We start from the raw sequence: 20,497 nt of genomic DNA on the forward strand, positions 1-20,497 counted from the left end.
CTCATCAATACAAAGGAATTCCTAAATACAGTGGTACCTCTGGTTAGGTACTTAATTTGTTCTGGAGGTCCGTTCTTAACCTGAAGCACCACTTTAGCTAATGGGGCCTCCCGCTGCCGTCGCGCCGCCGGAGCACAATTTCTGTTCTCACCCTGAAGCAAAGTTCTTAACCTGAGGTAATATTTCTGGGTTAGCGGAGTCTGTAACCTGAAGCGTATGTAACCTGAGGTACCACTGTACTAGTAACGGAATATTAATGTTGCCTTGCTGAAGCTATACAGCGGACTATAATGTTACGAGTGCTGGGGTTTTTTATTTATTTATAGAGCATGCAGTTTGCTAATGCATTGCAGTCATTGGCGACTGTTTGATATTTCTTTATGTCTGCTCTCACAAAATAACCACGTGTCACAAAATCAAGTAGCATGTCACCTAGCAACAGGAAGTGCAGTGCAGGAGCCAAGAAAAGTTCCAGGCTGGGCAGAAAGAAACAGCAAGCGGGGCATCAAGGAGGAGGCATGCATGCGTAAACTGGGTGTCTTAAGAGAACAAAGGCCTCACAATCCAACAAGACCGATGAAAACAACACCGTGGTGAGTATAGCAGGAATCTTTTAACAAGTGATGGGTGAGCTTTCCCAGGCTTGCTTAAAATTAGGACTTGGTTTAGACCGAGCCCAAATTAGCTCATTTTAAGAGCAAGTCCATCTGGAGCTCTCTTAAGCCACCCCCTTCTCATCCTCCCCACAAACCTATGCTACTGACAATGAAAATGAAGATTTGCAGTAGCAACATTGACTAAGACCTAGGACAGGTATGAGAAACCTGTGGCCCTCCAGATATTGTTGGATTCCAACCATCAGCCCCAAGCCAATGTTTCTGGGGTGATAGAATTTGTAATCCAACAGCATTGGGAGAGCTGCAGGTTCCCCATCCCATACCCTGGAATGTTGGAGGAACAGTGGATTGGACACCAGGATCCATGAGAATTATAATCTCCCAGGGTTTATTGCCCCTTTGTAAGGTCTTGGTGCTCAAATGCTGCTGAAGAAAGCCACAGCTGCAGCCTGTACCATTCTTGCTGCCTTCACCAGGTACCTTTCAGCAGGAAAGAAAGGGAGTTGGCTCCGGCAGCAGGGATGGAACAGATCACAGCTAAGCAATTTGGCCTTTGGGCTAAAAAATGTCCCGCATGGCACTTGTAATACCCTGATCAAAGTTACTACTAGACCAGCAGCAGAACTACACACATTTGGCATACAAGATTGCAGTTAATGCCTTTTGGTAATGCCAGATGCAATCTTCACTGACTATAGAGAGAGCTTGATAATCTGTTCAAATCCTTAAAAAGCAAGGAAGCCTCTGTGGTGTGGCCAGAAAAGCCCGTAATACAGTGGTACCTTGGGTAAAGAACTTAATTTGTTCTGGAGGTTTGTTCTTAACCTGAAACTGTTCTTAACCTGAGGTACCACTTTAGCTAATGGGGTCTCCCGCTGCAGCACGATTTCTGTTCTCATCCTGAAGCAAAGTTCTTAACCCAAGGAACTATTTCTGGGATGGCGGAATCTGTAACCTGAAGCATCTGTAACCTGAGGTACCACTGTATTTAAACCTGCACCACCTTATTCTACCCCCCCCCCCCAATTTTTATACTATAATTTCAATAGTTCATAATTGTGGACATCAATCTACAGATAATTTCTGAGTACAGCAGTTCCATGCCACCACAGAATGCATCACTTCTCAGGTGTATGACATCATGTTTTACCCTTTTATTTCCAACCTACCTTACTCCAAAGGTCACCTGGGCTAGCTTTTGCATTACACTCTTCTTCACTTAAATTTCATTATTTCTAATGCTTACTCACAATGCATTAATCTATGTAAGGACCCTATATATGGTTTAGATGTTTTAACAGTACACCTAAACATGTCAAAGTGTACTTACCTTCCATGTATTTTCAGCATGCAGCTTTCTGCATAGAACCATCAGGTCAGTTGCTGTGCAAACAAATAGATGGACACATGTCTCGTATCAGAAATGGCAACATTAAGAAACCAAAGGAAGAGAATATTGGTCTCCCAGGATACTCCACTGTTCTCCAACTAAATGATTTCAAAGGGGACTGCAGCATGAAATTGCTGAACTGGAACTCATCAGGAAATATTGAATATATCAAGTTCATTATCTTGAACTAAGATAATGGTTTCCTGTCCCACCAGAGGTGTCAATTCATCCATCAATCCAAGGGATGAGTCTCACCAGTCCCTGCTCTCATGCATGGTCACTTTGCATGCATTTTACTTAAAATTGCCATATCCTGTATTATTTACATTTCATTGTCCGTAGACCCCACTGTTTCCATCCCTTCTTCTCTACACATGTGCAGACATGTATATGAAGAAGAAGAGAAGAGTTTGGATTTGATATCCCGCCTTTCACTCCCTTTAAGGAGTCTCAAAGCGGCTAACATTCTCCTTTCCCTTCCTCCCCCACAACAAACACTCTGTGAGGTGAGTGGGGCTGAGACACTTCAAAGAAGTGTGACTGGCCCAAGGTCACCCCGCAGCTGCAGGTGGAGGAGCGGGTAATCGAACCTGGTTCCCCAGATTACAAGACTACCGCTCTTAACCACTACACCACACTGGCTCTCTAATACATGTATTAGAGGTGACGTGAGTTCAACAGCTAAAGTGCGAAACAACTGGTAATTCATTATAAGCACGGTCAGACTGTGTGCACATAATCCACAAGGCACAGTAAATGGGTGCAGTGGCTGGTTATTATGCACATGAGCCATTGGGCTCACAATACGCCTGATATATATGTCTGCACGTTCTCCAATGGAGGATAACACTCCTTGCATGTGAAGCAGACTCTAGCCTACGAAAGCTTTGTCTTAAAAAAAGTAGGATGAATATGATAGGACAAATGCACATTTGCAAATATGTGCATCATATGACATGGCACACTCCTTAGGGAGTTGTGATGGGTTGCGTGGAAGTTTTGTAAGCAACCTGGGTTGGCCTTTGCCTAGTGTGTGAAACTCCCCATGCTGAACCTAGTAAAAGGATGTGATACTCGACCAATGGGGTTGGTTGATACTTAGGTCCAGAACCCCAAATCATCCTCTTGTATCATAGGAGCCAACTCCTAGGGGCAGAGATCCCTTCGCCTCCCCCTCAATAAAATATTTGAGGGGGCCTGCCCCCCATATGTATGGGCATCGCCCTTCAAAAGCGGGGTGACTGTGTGTGTTTGTGTGCTGGATCTTGTAATCGATTATGCAGGGTGGAGCTTCCTTGACACCCAGCCACCCCAATATTTCGTTCAAGTTGGCACCGCTGTTTCGAATCCAAAGGAAACCGCCTTTTGCGCGGGACTGATGGCTTTGCAACCTGACCCTCGTAGAGAAAGGAGGACGAGGATAGCGAGGGGTCTCTCTCTAATTTGCTTCCATTGCTGAAGCGCCCAAGAGTGGAGCGGAGTGTGGAGCGCGAGCCGCCTCCTTCCACCGGGGCGCATTAGGGCCCTGCAGGAAAGCGCCCCAAGCGGGGTCCCTCTGCCCGGCTTGTCTGGGTCTCGCATAGACACCCCGCCCGCGCGCGCAGAGAGTGGCTGGCAGGCAGGGCAGCGGCTGCGCTGAGCAGAGCCCGGGACGGCTGCCAGCCGCTGCTGCCTTCGTGTGTTGCGATGGCAGCAGCAGCGGCGGCGGCAACCCCCTCATTCGACGAAAGGAACCTCTGAAGCCCGCCCGGCTCCCTCCACCACCCGTCCACTTGGCACACACGCGCGCGCGCATTCACTCCTACACGCAGAGATAGAGGCGCGCGCGCCCTCTCGCCTTCCCTCACGTTACGCGCTGCGCCCAACCTCAACTTGCCCTCCTCGTCAGGGAAGGGTGGGCTTCTGCTCGGCCAGAGCCGCTTCTCTTCGGGGCGACGCCCCCCCCCCCTCCACACACACTCTCTCGGTGTGTCCGGGCGCGCGCGCGCTAGAGGTGGCGCGCGCGCTCTCCTCCCGCAGCCTCCTCCCCAGCTCCCTTTCCGTTCCGCCAGTCTCCGAGCGCCTCTGTTGCTGCTGCGCCCGCCTCGAAGTTTGGCCGGCAGCTGCGGCTCCTCAGGCAGCCGCCGCCGGCAGCGCCAGCAAGCAGCGCCGCTCTCTCGGAGCCGCCGCCGCCGAGCCCGCCTCTCTCGCTTAGCCGCCGCTTTGTTCCTTTCGCTCCCCCTCAGCCCCTGAAGAGCCGGACGCCCGCGCCGTTGCCGCGCGCCGCAGCATGCTGAAAGTCACCATGCCCTCGTCGTCGTCGTCTTCGTCGTCGCCCTCCTCCGCCCCCACCTCGTCCACCGCCGCCCCCGCCGCCTCTGCCCCGACCTCGGGCCGGGCTGGGGGCGCCCCTGCCGCCGCCGGCCCCACCGTCGTCCCGGACTACTGGATCGACGGCTCCAACAGAGACACCTTGGCCGACTATTACGACCTGGAGTCGGAGCTGGGACGGTGAGGAGGCGGGAGATTTGCGCGGGCGCCGCCGGGGAAGAGGAGGTGGCGGGGCGTGAGGGGAGGAAAGCCGTGCAGGGCTCTGGAGCGGTTCAGGGAGGGCGACATCCTGGGTGCTGCTGCTGGCGCGTCAGGGTGGCGGCGGCGGCGGCTGCCCCCTTATCACTAGGCAGGGTGGCGCTGGGGTACCCAGGCTGAGGGAGGCGTTCCTGGACAAAGCGGGGCGGGGGGCGGCCAAGTGAGGGGAGGAGGCGCTGGTGGTGCAGCAGCAGCAGCCGGGGCGCTTGTCGCCAGGCGAGGCAATGCAGGGGGCACAGCAGGGCCAGCGAAGTCCTGCGCGGTGCAAGGGATTGTGGGGGTGCGCGGAGCGGTCCAGGCAGAGAGAGACACACAGAGAGATCGTGGTTCCGCAGAGAGGAGACATTCCTAGACAGCCGTGTGGGCGGCCAGCAGTCTCGCTTTAGAGCGGGGATGGGGAGGGGAAAGACGGCCAGGTGGCGCTGGCGACTGGAGAGTTTGGACCACAGGAGCCAAGTCCGAGGGGCCGAGGATCCCTTCGATCCTCCCAATAAATGAAGGGTCTGCGGAGCCCCCTCCCAAGTTGATGAGCATTGCTATTCAAATAGTATGTGTCTTGTGATCAGTTATGCAGGGTGGGGCTTATCTCTCCCCCCCTTTTTAATTCAAGTTGGCACACCCCTGGTTAGGAAGGAGAAAGCGATGTGGCAGTTTCAGGGCTTGATCCCGGAAGGCAGAGGGGCATCCCGTCCCTTTGCGGGAGAGGGGGCAAGTTGGAGAGGAGCGAGTGGCCACTTATGGAAGAGGGGCAACTGCTTGGCGTCTTTCTCTTGCTGGTGTTGGGGAGCAGGGGTCAGACTGGGGCGAGTGTGCTGGGTTGGTGCCTCAGCGCTTCTGCTCAGCAGCCACACACCGCCAAAGATTTATTCCTCTCCCCCACAAGTCTCCCCTCCTTCCTTCCCTCCCGCCCACCAACCCTCTTATATTGAGGGAAGAAAGCTGCAAACGGATCGAGCTGTTGCCCCTTGTTTCACATGTGTAGGAGGCAGTATTGAAAGATGCGCCATCTGTAGTGCTCTAATAGGAGATGGAAAATCTCTTTTCTTTTTTCTTTTTTAACCCACATACAGATTTGGGTAATCAGCGTCGTTATTTTATCCATGTTAAACTTATTGTTATCGTATGGAGGCAAGTGACACTGAAAATGGAATTTAAATACTAGTTTGGATTTGTGGTTCTGTCAGTAGGTACTAGAGAGTGGGAATGAATCATTTAAAGCAGTTGAAAGGAAGAATAATAAAGAGATGCCCTGGTTCAAAGAAATGAACAGCCTAGCACTAATTATCTGGGAAGAGGCTAAGCTTGCAGCGTCGTCTTCTGAAACATGAAGAAATGTTTTGCAAATACCATCTCAAGAGCATTATTATTCTGGATAATTATTTAATGGTAACAGCTGTTGCATACTTATGACTTGACAGAACATTTGTGTTTGCGCGGATAAAGCATTTCCAAAAATTCTGTGGGGGTATGTGTGTCAACCTGCATTCTAAACAGGATGGGAGAAAGGTAGAAACCCACAGGGTTTTCTTTTGGAAAACAGAATTCATTTTAAGTCGAAAGATTCAAGTTGAATTTTTTTACAGGCGAAAAATGTTTAGAACATTTATCTAACCTTCTCCATCTCATCTGAAAGTAGCTTCCTCCTGAAGCAATATTTTATTTAATTGTGGAGAGTTTGTGAAAACACCAACCTTTGGTTTAGCTGGTGGGCCAGTATTTTAGTTGGCTAATGGTGGGGCGATAAGTGAGTGCAGCAGCTTCCCACTCAGATCTATGAGGTGGATGGTGCTGTCATGTGACAGCCCTTTCCACACACATTGATACAAGTGTAAAAGAAGTTTTCAGTGCCTTGTCTGTAAAGGCCAAATAAGGTGGGGTAAGAACATCAGGGAAGTCAATGAAGGGGAAAAGAAAAATATCAATTAATAGCTTGTTCCAGTGCTGAATAATCCCAGGGTAAATTTGGTAATATGCAACTGGAAATCTCAGCTGAAAACATTTACCGGTATGTATTTTACAATTAAAATATTTTAAAACTACCCGCCATCTTTTCAGACCCCAGGGTGGTATACAATAGGCATTATTATAATACAGCCGTGTTCCATTGGTACGTGACACTTCACAGTCTTCACGAAATCAAGTCACCAAAACTCCATTAACAGCGTGACCCTGTGTATGCTTACTCAGAAATAAGTTCCACTGTGTGCAGTGAAACTTACTTCCTCATAAGTTTATACAGTCATACCTCGGGTTACAGACGCTTCGGGTTGCGCGTTTTCAGGTTTTGCACCATGCCGAATCCAGAAGTACTGGAACAGGTTACTTCTGGGTTTCAGTGCTCGCCTATGCGCAGAAAGTGCTAAATTGCACTTTGTGCATGCGCAGAAGCGCCAAATCGCAACCTGCGCGTGCGCAGACACGTTGCTGCAGGTTGCGAACGCTGTGGGTTGCGAACGTGCCTCCCGCACGGATCACATTCACAACCCGAGCATCCACTGTATAGGATTGCAGCATTAGTCATCCATGCAATTTCTAACTTTCTTATTCAATATGGGATGAAGAGCAAAGACCCTTCAGTGAGTTGCCATTTGACAAACTGCACCTATATCCCATCCTATCCGTACTCCTGAAACGTGTCTCATGGCATCTCAGTGCTATGAAGGACTGCCTTCCTCTTTTTGCTGCAGAATTAGATTCTAATGAAAGTAGCACTATGATGGCTGACTGGCATCTGCAGACACAGGGAAGTAGGAGCAATGGCAGAAGCAGAACTGGGAGAACAGAAGTCACTGGGTAGGAGCCAGTGGAGTTGAACAAGGTAGAAAAAGCCTGGATGAGCAGAGTGGGGGGGGGGGAATAGGTAAGCATCCACAAATATATATATATTAACTAGACTTTGCTAAAGCATAAAGTCAATCATATCTAAATACAAAACCACATCATGGGGCAATTCCCATTCTCAGTGGCTTATATTGACTGGTGCCTTTTTATAACTTATTTTAGAAGTGCATGAAATAGTTCCATTACGATATTGGACTATGTGTAGGTTAAAATAAACTTTAAGCATCCCTTCTTATGTGGGAGAGAGGACATACCTGCAAACATACATCATTTTATTTAAAACCAGGCTCAAGTTGGCTTACAAGATAGAAGCAAAACAATTCAAACACAACAAAAGTAGTTGTAAACAATAAATAAAACATCAAAAAAGCACACAGCCAAACTGAACACTTTCCACATAAATCATAATAAAGATACAAAATAAACACACAAATTTAATATCAATAGCAGCAATAAAATCCTCTAAACAATACCCCCAACCTGAATCTGTTCAGCAGCTTCAGCGTTTGTAGCTGGAGTCGGTCATAGTCCCACTCTCCCAGACCAGGATTCACAGCCAAGATGGAGAGCAAGAGCAGAAACACACTTTGATTCCATAGAAACTGTTAAAAACATGGAATAAAATAAATTTAAGACCACATATTTGGTCGCATCTGTATTAAAGTCTTGTAATATGGGAAACTCTTTATAAATTGTTGCTATGGTAGTATCTAACACCAGATAGACTTAATAAAATCTATTCCAACATACAGTTTGAACGTTGAAAGTTTTCTGGCACCAGTGCGCACTAACCTCATTTGTGGCAGAAGTTTAAGAAGGCATATGATCTTTGGAGGCAAATAATATGTACCATGAAATAAGTGGTGTGGATTGCACTGGGACTTAGTCCAATGTTGCTTTTGTTTAAATACATTTTCCCACTGTCTGGGTGATAATGAAAGTTCTAACTCTTTATTCCAATCATCCCTTACTGTCTGTGTATTGAACTTTTGTATTGTTAATAGATATCTATAAAAAGCAATTGCTGGCTTTTTATTTTTGAATGAGTTGTCCAATTGCTCCAATATCTCAGGTATCTTGGAAGCTGAAAGGGCTGATGGACCAAACACACTTGGGTAGGAGATGTTGTAATTTAAGATATTGCCATTGGGCTGCATCTGATAGATGATATTTTTGTCTTAAAATAGCAAAAGTATAAAATTCATCTTCCCCATCTAACAGTTGGTCCAATGTCAAAACATCTGCTTTCATCCAATTTTTCCATATCACCATCTTTTTTTGCAGTTCTTAGTGTGGGGTTTCGCAACAGAGTAAGTTTAACATGTGAAAATGAGTCAAATTTGTTTTTATTAGCCAATATATTCCATATTAATTTTTCCCCAGAGTCACTTGAGACTTCAAATTTTTCAATCCTAGTATTGTCCAACCAACCAAAGGTGCTATGTACATATATTGTAGGGTTGCCCGCATCAGAAAATTAGGGCCAACAGTGGGATTTCAATATTTAGTACTTGACTGCATGTAAGCTTAGTGATATAATTCCAAATTTGGGATTCCAAAACCACCTTCTTGAATTTGTAGCTGCATTCTCTGCAAGGATATTCTTGGTGTTGCTGATCCCCAAAGGCATTTCCTAAACAATGAGTTTATCTTTTGAAAATATGATTCAGATATAAAAACTGGAAGTCCTCTCAGGATATAAATGAATCTGGGAATAATATTCATTTTGAGAGCATTCACTCTTCCCCAAAGGGAATTTGTTTTTGTAAATAATGAATTATCCCCCCTTCTTGTTTTGTATTTATCTTAATCGTTCTCTTAAAATAATAATAAAAAATAAAAAATGCCTACGTATGAAAATATAAAAGTGTTTTATATCAAGGAGAGTGCTTATAAAACAGTTCTACTCTTTCTCCCTATAAACAATCTGGCAGTAAAAATTTTGTGCCATACTAAATCTGAACTGGCACAGTTACTTGACTTATTCATTCCAGAAGGTATTAAACTTTCATGGGTGACGTTTCAAAGCTCTATAGCTCATATTTTAATGTTTTACATGGATTCATAATTTAGTCGTATATATCTGTAATATGGTGTTAATATTTAAAGCACACAGACTTCTGGGAATAGTGGTGAAGACATTAGAGTGTACATCTATCTCACACAGTTATGATGAAGTTATTTCTTGCTAGCAAAATCTCCTTTTACAAAACACTTTAGCAATATATTCTAGAAACGCCAGATACATAAAAAGTTCTGATTTATTTTGCTGTGGAGCTTATTGTTAAGCCAGTCATATCGGAGTTGAGTTGAACAATCCCAAGCAAGGTTTTGTTGAAATGTAAGTTGTTTTATACATGAGAATGCAATTTGCTTCTAAGGAAACCTACATTTCTGGAACTCCCTTCCCCCCCACTTCTGTTCCCCCCCTCCCATTTTAACCCTACTGACCGAGAGTAAGTGTTGTTGTATTTGAGTCCTGTTTCCTGTGGGTATTTGGGTGGTTACTATGAGAATAGGGTGCTGGCCTGATGCAGCTATTCTTATGATCTTAGTAGAAGCTCAAGTATGGCTTATTACTGGTGTCAACAGTTGTGTTTGAAGGACCAAAATGCTATCACCCCCCCCCAAACTCTGGTCACAAAACATGACCATCAACACATCAATGCTGCACACATCAGATCACAAAGTAGCAAAAGTAGGCAATAACAACAACATTGTGTTCTCCGGTAAGAATATTTGCCTGAAAACGAAACGAAAAAGCTGCAATTGACTCAGGAAGTAATTTACAAATCTTATTCACATGTAAGGATGCATAACGTTTACCTGGGATGAAGTGAGGATTACCTCTGACATGTACAAGATTGCACTATAATTCACTTTCATCCTACCATTGTGGTCTCTGATGCCCCAGAAAGATAAGAGCATATGTGAGAGAGTGAAAGAGATAATGAGAACTTTCCCAGGATCTCAGCCAGGCAAAAGCTTTCATTTACTAGATATTCAGCTGAAGTTAAGCTAGAAGGTATGTGAGTTATCTGGGTAGCTTTTGTTCTCTTTCATGGATAAAGGCAAGATATAATAGATCAGGTGGCGCTGTGGGTTAAACCACAGAGCCTAGGACTTGCTGATCAGAAGGACGGCGGTTCAAATCCCCATGACAGGGTGAGCTCCCGTTGCTCGGTCCCTGCTCCTGCCAACCTAGCAGTTTGAAAGGACCTCAAAGTGCAAGTAGATAAATAGGTACCACTCTGGCGGGAAGGTAAACGGCGTTTCCGTGCGCTGCTCTGGTTCGCCAGAAGTGGCTTAGTCATGCTGACCACATGACCTGTACACCGGCTCCCTCGGCCAATAAAGCAAGATGAACGCCGCAACCCCAGAGTCGGTCACGACTGGACCTAATGGTCAGGGGTTCCTTTACCTTTACCTAGAATAGGTATAACAAATGTGCCTGCCACATGTTGTTGCAGTCCACCTCCCATCAATCCAAGCCTCCATGGACAATGGCCAGGGATGATGGGAGCTGTAGTCCCACAACAACTGGTGCTATGTTGTGGAATCCCTTCCCTGCTGAATTATGAGAGGCTCCCTTTAGTACTGGCATTCTGCCAGCTCTCAAAGACACCCTTGGTTGGACAAGCATTCCCCTGAACTCGGAACTTCCTGATCTAATTGGTTTAATTGATTTTTAAACTGTTTTGCTTTTTAAGAGGCTTGTTTTGTTGTATATGTTATTTAAGCATATTTTTAATGTTCTGCTGAACTGATAATAATGGCCAAACACACTCTCATATCCACCTCAACCAGCTACGCCCACACATGCTATCCCCTTTTTGGAATAGTCTAACATCTCGGCACAATGAAAATATCAGATTCTATATGTCTGACATTAAACCGGAAGTAACTGCAAAAGTGGCTGAGTTTTTATCAATAGTATCTCTAAGAGTGGTGAATGGCACTATTTAGTGGGAAGAAACTCCAATGAAAACCCTTGTTATTACATATTTTTACATGGCTGTTTATTTGTATATATTTTTAAAAATTTATACATGGATGTTTTATGATGGCCTATATTTGTAATGCCTAATAAAGGTTTGGTGTAGTAAGTAAATAAGTATAATTATAGGACAAGTCTGGTTTGTTCTTTTTCATGGCAATGGAAGTGTCTCAACTATGTTTCCCCACCCCCTTATATCTTAATTTGGAATTTAAACTCTTTTGCTTGACAATAGCCAGTCACTAGAATATAAAAGCTATATACACAACCTGGCTGGATAGGTAATTATTGTTCATTTTTCAGAATGAACCTTCTGACAAATTGAGACCTTTTTCTATTATTTTTTGCAAAAAATTATCCATGACCCTATATTACAGCACCCTTTGCATACATCCGTGTTTGGGGAAAACACAAAGCTCTAATAATTCCTAATTTGAGAGCAGCAACACAATGCAATATAGTGTTTTGTTCAGCAGCGATAATCTTTTTCTACACAATTCCTGTGCTAACCAGCTCCCTGTATTGCAGTGTCTCATTTCATTCATTCATCTCATGCCCACACAGATGCATGCACTTGACCTGATTCATTACATGTGTGCTAAAAACAAAGGCAACTTGGCATCAGCTTGTGCGTGGTTCTTACAAGTTAAGTGAAGTTTGTATGCTTGGAAGTCTTGTCATAATGCTTACTATACATGTAGCAAATATTGTGTGAATTAGCCTCATGTGCAGCAGAATGAGGTGGGGGGAGAGAATTGTATGAACTGTGGAGGTAGGGGGTGCCAAATACAATTTTTATACAATGTTAAAAAGGAACCACATGAGAAGGCTGGGTTACAATATCTAATGTATAGCCTACCGCTTTAGGAATCCATCACTTCATTCTGCTAACCTATGTAGATCCAGCCTCAGTCTTGTCTTAATATAAGCAATAGCAATGGACAGTAGCCTACAGTTTAAGAAAACCACAGTGCTTCTGCAGTTGATTATGAAACGGCAAAGAGCTGCTTTCAAATGGCACATGTAAATCATCTTTCAAACACTCAGTCTTTTGGATCATGGCCAAAGCTAACACCGTCCACTTCAAAGAAGGTCTCTACCTTTTTCTAGACATAATGCAAATTCTCAAGATTAGAAGTTTTTCCTGTAAACTAGGATACCTCCGGTGCCATCATTGCAGCAATTCAACAACAAATTAATTTCCTTTTAGTTATCAGGTATTCATTCTCTTTCGTGTGTTACCTCTGAGTATTTGGGTCTCTAATCTGGGTTTCTAAAAATGAAGCAGCACTGAACAGTTTGTAAAAAGTATTAGCAGGGAAATGGAAGGCGAAGTACAATTGTTCCAAGACACCATTGGTATATCAGAGGCGGTTCTCTCACTTCCATGTGAGTTACTGCCTGTTTTTCTGCTGAGTTCAAGTTAGATATCTTCCATGCATATCTTTCAATACCTTGGTGGGTGTCATAGTTAAAAAATTCTTGATTTTTCCTATCCATGGTGCACAGTACAGCTATAAAAGAAAGAATTTGAATGGCCATAAGATAAGAATAGCTGTAGTCATTGTCGCTGTTTTATCATACTGTGCTTCCAGCTTGTACAAGATCTCCAGTACCTCTTGAAGGAGACTGTGAAACTGGGCCAGTGCTATCTGGGGAACCATAAATCTTGCAATATATTAAAAAGTGAATGAACAAGCCCTTAGAGATTGATCAGCATGAAATGCAATGCTAAATGGATGTTAATGGGCTATCCTTAACTCTTATTAGATTGAGCAACAATCTGCAGTGCAACAATTTAGTCTTTATGGTGCCACAAGACTCTTATTTGCTCAGCCTGAATGTGCATTGTGTACCTTTGTGCATATGGTTCACAACTTTGCTACCTACTTTGGAAACCTTTATTTTGAAGTGGAGAGGGACCATAGAAGTTGAGCGTATGCTGTACATGCAGTAGGGTCCTGTTTGCACATCACCCCCAATCTCTGAGCAGTGTGAGATTCCAGGGGGTTCCAGGTGCTTTACGCAGGGTTCATGCTCTCTTTTGGAAATGAGGCACAGTGGAGACTGTGGTGTATTTATGACCTACAGTTTATGCCTTGTGTGCCTCCTTCTGGCAACTCCTGGCCACTAAGCTGGTGCCAAACGTATTGTTCTGCTCTCCTTTGGACCACATCAGCGAGGCCAAGAGGGGGGTCTTGTCATCTGGGCAGCACAGGATCTCCATACACGCTGCTCAGACTTGTGCCCCAGGGAAGTCATTTTGGTGCTGCTAACACAGTGGTTTGACTTTACCACTGGAGGAGGTGCACTGCATTGTCTCTTAAGACAGATAGATGCCAACGACAGCAACACACATATATAACCTGAGCCTATAGTGTAGTTCACAGCATTGGCACCCCTAGAGGGACTTGTTTCTCCCATAGCCACAGCCTTGGATCCAAACAGACCTCAACCATTGCTCTCTAACATCTCTCTGACTCTCCTGCTTGCTGCATTGCTTCTCCTAGTCACATAACTTCCAACTCTAAAACCCTTCTTCCAACTCTGCCTTTGTCTTCAAAAACTAACCATGAGTTGAGGGGGCGCATGCTGTCTGACACAGAGCTCCTCCTCACCTTCACCCCAGGTGATTTCCTTATCAGGAAACTGGCCTGGCTTATGTTTTAACATTTGCTGAATCCAGGGGTTCAGTGTGTGGCATCCAGAAGCTCATGACATGGGGGAGACTGGCACCCACAAACTCAGTCCCAAGTTCAGGCCCTCCCCTCCCCAATTTAAAGTATTAGGTAACAAAAAGACAGGAAAGACTCAAATGAACGTACCATATTTTTCCGTCTATAAGACTCCCCCTATTTTGGGGGTCTCAGATTTAAGAAGATGGCCTCGGCACTATCCGTGTATAAGACGCCCCCTAATTTTTGACATTATTTATTGGGGGGGGGGGAACCTAGTCTTATACACAGAAAAATACACTACTTTCAGTCATTATGTTATTTGTTTAAATATTTATAGACCACACTTTTCATATGAAACATTGCAAGGTAGTATACTACCTAAATATGCAATACTACAGTAAACGTAATAAAAATGTCAAACACACCAGTAAAAGCTGGATAGCAAAACAAAACTAAGCAAAACTCTCAGGTTTGAGCGGCCAGTCTGAATAATACAGTTTTTAAAAGACGTCTGAAAGAGAGCGGGGATGACTCTTGCCAAACCTCTGTTGGCAAGGAGCTCCACAGAGCAGGGCTTGTCAGTCCCTGGTCAAGGCCAGTCAGACTTCAGGAGTATGTGGGACTGCTGAAAATGCCCCATTGGAAGACCTCAGCAATACAGGTGAAGCATAAGAAGTCAGGTGGTCCTTGGACAATACTAGGCTGGGCTAGATGAACATGTAGCATAAGGCAGCCTCTTCTAAACTGACTTCCCCTCTGAATCCTTGCAGCGCATGATAAAACATCACTGACTCAAAGCACATATGTTATTGAAGAGTCCTGCTGAAGTTCTAAGGTTCTTAAAATTACCCAAGGAAACCCACATTCTAGCAAAATGCTCTTCACCAGATGTCCAGCTCTACAATTAATGCACTTTGTTTTTCTTATGCACATGCTCATTTATAAAGCACGAACCTTCAGCCCAGCTTTCCATAGGAAAGAGGTCTTTCTTAACAGCAGCTGTAGCTAGAAAGGATGCTACCAAATCTTCTGCTCTATTGATAAAGGAGAAAGCCACATGCTATCAAAGGCTGCGTAGATGATGCAGACGCCAAGTGATCCTGTGGCTTCTGACTGTGCCCACTCGTTAAAGCCGGTGTCTGGACTCTCTGAAAGGGAAACTCCTATGTGAGCAATGTTAAGGAATTGCTCATGTGGAAGGAAGCCCTTTCAAACGGGATGGCAACCTGAAAACACAGGTGTTTTGTCGGAAGGATTTTAGTTCAAGTGCAGTGAAATCTCTGAGAGTTTTCGGGGGTGGGGTGGGGGCTGTGAAGGTAAGTGTGCATAGCTATTAGTATCGTGAAAGAAAGCTACATAAGTAAAAGGTAAATGTAGCACAATTTGTCCCAGTTGTGGGGAATAAAATATTGGAATATTATATGTTTGAATGTTTAAATATTGAATGTTTAAATATTGAAGAAGTTGGGTATGTGCAATTTGGAGAGATGATTAAGAGGTGATTTGATGGCCATTTTCAAATACAGTCATACCTTGGAAGTTGAACGGAATCTGTTCCAGAAGCCCGTTCGACTTGCAAAACGTTTGGAAACCAAAGCGTGGCTTCTGATTGGCTACAGGAAGCTGCAGAAGCCCAGTCTGATGTTCAGGTTCCAAAGAACATTCGCAAACCGGAACCCTCACTTCCAGGTTTGCGGTGTTCGGAAGCCAAAATGTCTGAGTACCAAGGAGTTCGGGATACAAGGTACGACTGTATTTGAAGAACTGTCACATAGGTGTTGGAACACATTTGCTTTCTGCTGCCCCAGTGGGTTGCGCTATAACTCAACACTCTTACCCAACCCTTGAACTCAGCGCACTTACCCTAAAAAATACTTTTTTGGTGATACACACGTAGCCACCGTATGATACACAGCAATATTTTGTTGCAAGTGATATTGTAACAATATAATTGAGAAGTGTCTAAAGAATCTAGGCCTGATGCAGTGCATATCAATAGACAGACCATGTCCATTGGGCTTTCATTCTAATTAGGCAAAACTAAAACTATAAGTATAACTAAGAGACTGAAAACTGGAGGAGGAACAGATGAACAGAAATAATTAGGCATAAGCTAGCTGACATAAATATTTTTTTTTCCATTAAGGTATGATAAGGAACATTTAAAGAAATGTTAAGAGACTAATTAAGTGAGTAAATTAGCTGGTAAATAGATGAGAGAAAGGAAGAAGCATGAAGTGGTGGGAAGGATACAGCATTTAGCAAAGTGAAACTAAAAATAAAAGTTAAGTCAGAACTAGAGAATGAAAGTGAATACATGATCATTATATAAAAAAGGGTAGGTAATGGAATGCAAAACACAAACAAAAAGCTTAAGGTGAGCGTAAGGAAAAAGCAATTAAAAGAGCATAACAATTATCCAATCAGGATAAAATAAGAGAATGAGCCAAAGTGTGGGCAGAATAAACAGAAAGAAAAAAAGCAAATGTTAGCAATATTTGACAAGTGAACACAGTGAAAGTTAGGAAATGATGAAATCTGAGAAGAAGAAAATATAACAAAATAAGACCAAGTTCTCTTTGTTGAAGAAAAGAAAAGAAAAGGGGAGGTAGGCTTCAGAAATACAGCCAAAACTAGAAAAAATAGAAATGAACAGACAGTGGAAAAGAAATGCAAACAAGGAGCAAGTGTGAGCAGGGGTGAGTGGGGGATACCGCTAGATTCAAAGCATGGCGTGCAAAAGTGAATAAAAGACAGGAAAGTTTAAAAGAATCAAGAAGAGCAAGAAAATATTGAAGTGACAAACGTGAGACCAGTTGATGTGGATGTTGTTGTTTTTCAATAATGGATTTTCCTTTTTCCATACAATATGCAGCTAGGAAAATAAGTTAGGTTTCCAAAGTTATTCATAAGATTTAATGACAGTTCGGTCTTACTGTTTTATTGCACTCATGGTTAAAAAACATATACACTTGTTGTATCTGTGAGGATGAAGGGCAGCCTAAAAGCATTCTTATTAAATGGATAAATGAAATAAAAATGCGTCTAAACCATTGTACTAGGGATGCGGGTGGCGCTGTGGGTAAAACCTCAGTGCCTAGGACTTGCTGATCGTATGGTCGGCTGTTCGAATCCCTGCGGTGGGGTGAGCTCCCGTCGTTAGGTCCCAGCTCCTGCCCACCTAGCAGTTCGAAAGCACCCTTAAGTGCAAGTAGATAAATAGGTACCGCTTTATAGCGGGAAGGTAAACGGCATTTCCTTGTGCTGCGCTGGTGCTGGCTCGCCAGCTGCAGCTTCGTCACGCGGACAGCGCCGGCTCACGGCCTCTTGAGCGACATGAGCACGCAACCCTACGGGACACGACTGGCCCGTACGGGCAGGGGTACCTTTACCTTTTTAAACCATTGTACTATGTGGCCTAAAAATTATCGCAATAAACAGTAGAAAACATAGGAAAATGCCTTACGCTGAGGAGGAGCTTTGGTCTATTCTAGCTCATTATTGCATAAACTGGCAGCAACTGCCCAGGGTTTCATGAAGGAGTCTTTTCCGACTGGGGATTGAACTGGGAACCTTCTGCATCCAAGGCAGATGTTCTGTCTTTGAGCTATGGGCCTTCCTACCATGCACCTTGACTTGCAAAGGGAGTCTTCATCGGTTGCTCTGCCTCAGCCAGCAAAATAAATTGGGCAAACGTGATAGTACCAAAACTTAGGCAGGCATTTGTGCACCATAAGGTCCTACTGAACCAAATGAGTCTTCAAGAGATGCTGAAAGCTTATCATCATGCCAGTGGTAAATTATGGGAGAGGACATTCCACATACCCCCGCAGAATAGGCCATTTGGTTGCTGAATCTCAGATTTCCCTATGTTGTGGGACAACCAGAATTCAGGGCATCAGCCGCTGAACTTAGCACATGGACAGATTCATGCTGGAGGAATGCTCCTTCAAAAATGCAGGTGTCAAGTTGTTTAGGGCTTTGTAAGTCATTACTGGTGTACCTTGAGTATACTTGAAGGACGTTACATGTACTGAAATCAGGAGGTTCAAGACACCATCCAACCACATCCAAAATATGGCACAATTCAAGAACCCAGTTAAATGGATTGATTCTATGGTATGAAGTTGATTTATGACATGAACTATGGTAAGTCTACATCAGTACCTATCTACTAAGAAGTCAATCCCAATTGGACTTCCAGGTAAGTCTGTATAAGATTGCAAATACAGCCTATATTTCCTGCGTTATTTAAGATTTTGTATGTAGTCATTGTGTCAGGGAACTGCCATCGGAGCCAGAGGGAGAGGGAGGGCTCCAGAGGGATTCCGGAGAGCGTCCCGGGAGGGAGAGAAGCAGCCCATCTTCTGGGGAAGGAAATCAGCGTAGCACCAGTGGAGAAGGGGGGCAGATGGGGGAATCGGTGAGGTGGCTCCATGACTCCTCGCCGGAGACCAGCGGGGAGAGCACAAGTCCTCCGCTGCCCACACCCTCCTTGCGCAGAAGGCTTCCGCGCAGGGAGAGTAGGCGGCGACTAGGCGTCAAAGAGCTTCTTTGCTGGAAGAAGTTCAAGAAACGCCCACTGACGGATTCTGCCAGCGATTGAGACAGCCACGGGTGAGTGGCTGTCCGGACAGAAAGAGTTCACCCAGGTAACCCAGCCAGGTGTGGCGCCGATTTACTCACGAGCAACCCCTAGAACCATTACACTTTGATACCTGATATTCTGTAAACTCATTTAAAAATGTTTCTACCTTCCCCCTATCTTTTATATTTAACTTATAACTAAAATAAGAGAGAGAGAATAGTGGATGTGTGTAACATGGTGTACTTTTTCAAGGCACATTCCAATAACCCTTGTAGCACACTATGGTCCATGAGACTATCTCTGCTGTGCAATCTTTGTAATCTTCCCTGGGGCATCTCAATGGCCATGTGAGATATTTAGTTCTGGCTCACATTATCCTTTTTTGTGTGGTCCAGCATGATACTTAGAATCATAGAGTTGGAAGGGACCACAAGGGTCATCTAGTCCAACCCCCTGCTATGCAGGGATCTTTTGCCCAACATGGGCAACCCTTGAACCCATGACCCCTGAGATTAAGAACCTCATGCTCTACCGACTGGCCTATCCCAGTTCTTCTAGTGTCTTTTTGTTTTAACTTCTATTTCTATGTGTGTTTCCAAAAAAACTGAAAATACACTTTTGTTAACATCCTCTTTTATGCTGGTGAGTTAAACGGGTATCTCTTGTAATTGCTACTGCTGGTATTATTATTATTTATATATAACATGCTATATTTAAATCAGAACAAACCCTTCTGTGCCCAGCATTGCAACTGTTAGGTAGACCATATGTTAATGAGAACATTTCATTGTAAGTAAACAGTTTATTGCATTTGAAAATAACCAGCCAGGCTCAAAAAGACTTTCACCAACAGCACAGGCTTGTATGATGTGTAGAAATCACCATTCAATTACATTTACTTTATGTATTATTATTTTTAAATAACTGACACAGTGGCCACATTCACACATAAAGCTAAGCCAAGTTGCGTGGTTTGTTTAACCCACAATGTGCACAATCACACAGCTCAAATGCTCTTATTTTGCTCTTTCTTTTGTCTAGCAAGGAGCAACAAACCATGAGCCTTGACGTAGTGTGATGTCCAAACCATTGCACTTTGTTTTTTATTAATCACTGCCCATCTCAAAACCACATGTCATTAAAAATATAGTAGTGCTAACAGCATTTATACCAATGGAGACTTCAAAACTCTTCCATCCTTCTAAAAAAATGTCAGAGTTTCTGTGGTCTGAGAGAAGATAGAAGAACCACAGAGGAAATTCAGAAAGGCTGTAATTGCATGATGGTGTTGTATGGATGTCTTGCAAAAAGTGAGTGAACAAACCACAGCAATTTCTCGGTGAGCTTCTATTGTGGAAGCACCGTTTCAGCCTTGAAAGTAATGTGTACTAAGAAAACGATATTATACTAATGGATGGTTTTGATTTCTGAATATGCACAAGCCTCGCGTGAAAAGAGAGCCAACTGCAATTTTCAGTAGTGTTTATCAGTGCTTTTGCTGATTTTATAGTTCTGCTGTGTGCTTCTGCTTTTATTTTTCTAAGATGAAAGATAAATTGGTAAGAATTGCTATTTAAACACAAGCATTTTTAAATAGGCAGTGAAGTTAGAGGACCTGCAGGTGTGTGGTGCAGAAAGCAGATAAATTCTTTAAAATAGTTTCATGGAGGTGGTTTTGAGTAGGCTGGGTAGCAATAAAGGTCTAGGAATTGTATATTGTGAAGTGTAGCAGTATTTATTTACCTGTCATTCAAAACCCTCATCCTTCTGCTATACTTAGAAACATGCTCATGTAGCCCACTGGTGGGTGTGCCCACA

General features: G+C 44.0%; 1 protein-coding gene across 2 annotated transcripts in view; it reads left to right on the plus strand.

The window, feature by feature from the left end:
• Positions 1–447: 447 nt before the first annotated feature.
• The window catches only part of CAMK4 (calcium/calmodulin dependent protein kinase IV), an 87,064-nt gene continuing 67,014 nt past the window's right edge, over positions 448–20,497 (plus strand). Inside the window, exons 1-2 of one of the 2 annotated variants that reach the window (XM_083577035.1) lie at positions 448–593; positions 4,233–4,497. In XM_083577035.1, the coding sequence (XP_083433161.1) occupies positions 4,277–4,497 (221 nt within the window). In that variant the 5' untranslated portion in view covers positions 448–593; positions 4,233–4,276. The remainder of the gene's footprint in view (positions 594–4,232; positions 4,498–20,497) is intronic. The other variant, XM_083577034.1, reaches the window with a different exon arrangement.

Source organism: Podarcis filfolensis, assembly GCF_964270895.1.
Source record: "Podarcis filfolensis genome assembly, chromosome: 11".
NCBI classification, from domain to species: Eukaryota; Metazoa; Chordata; class Lepidosauria; order Squamata; family Lacertidae; genus Podarcis; species Podarcis filfolensis.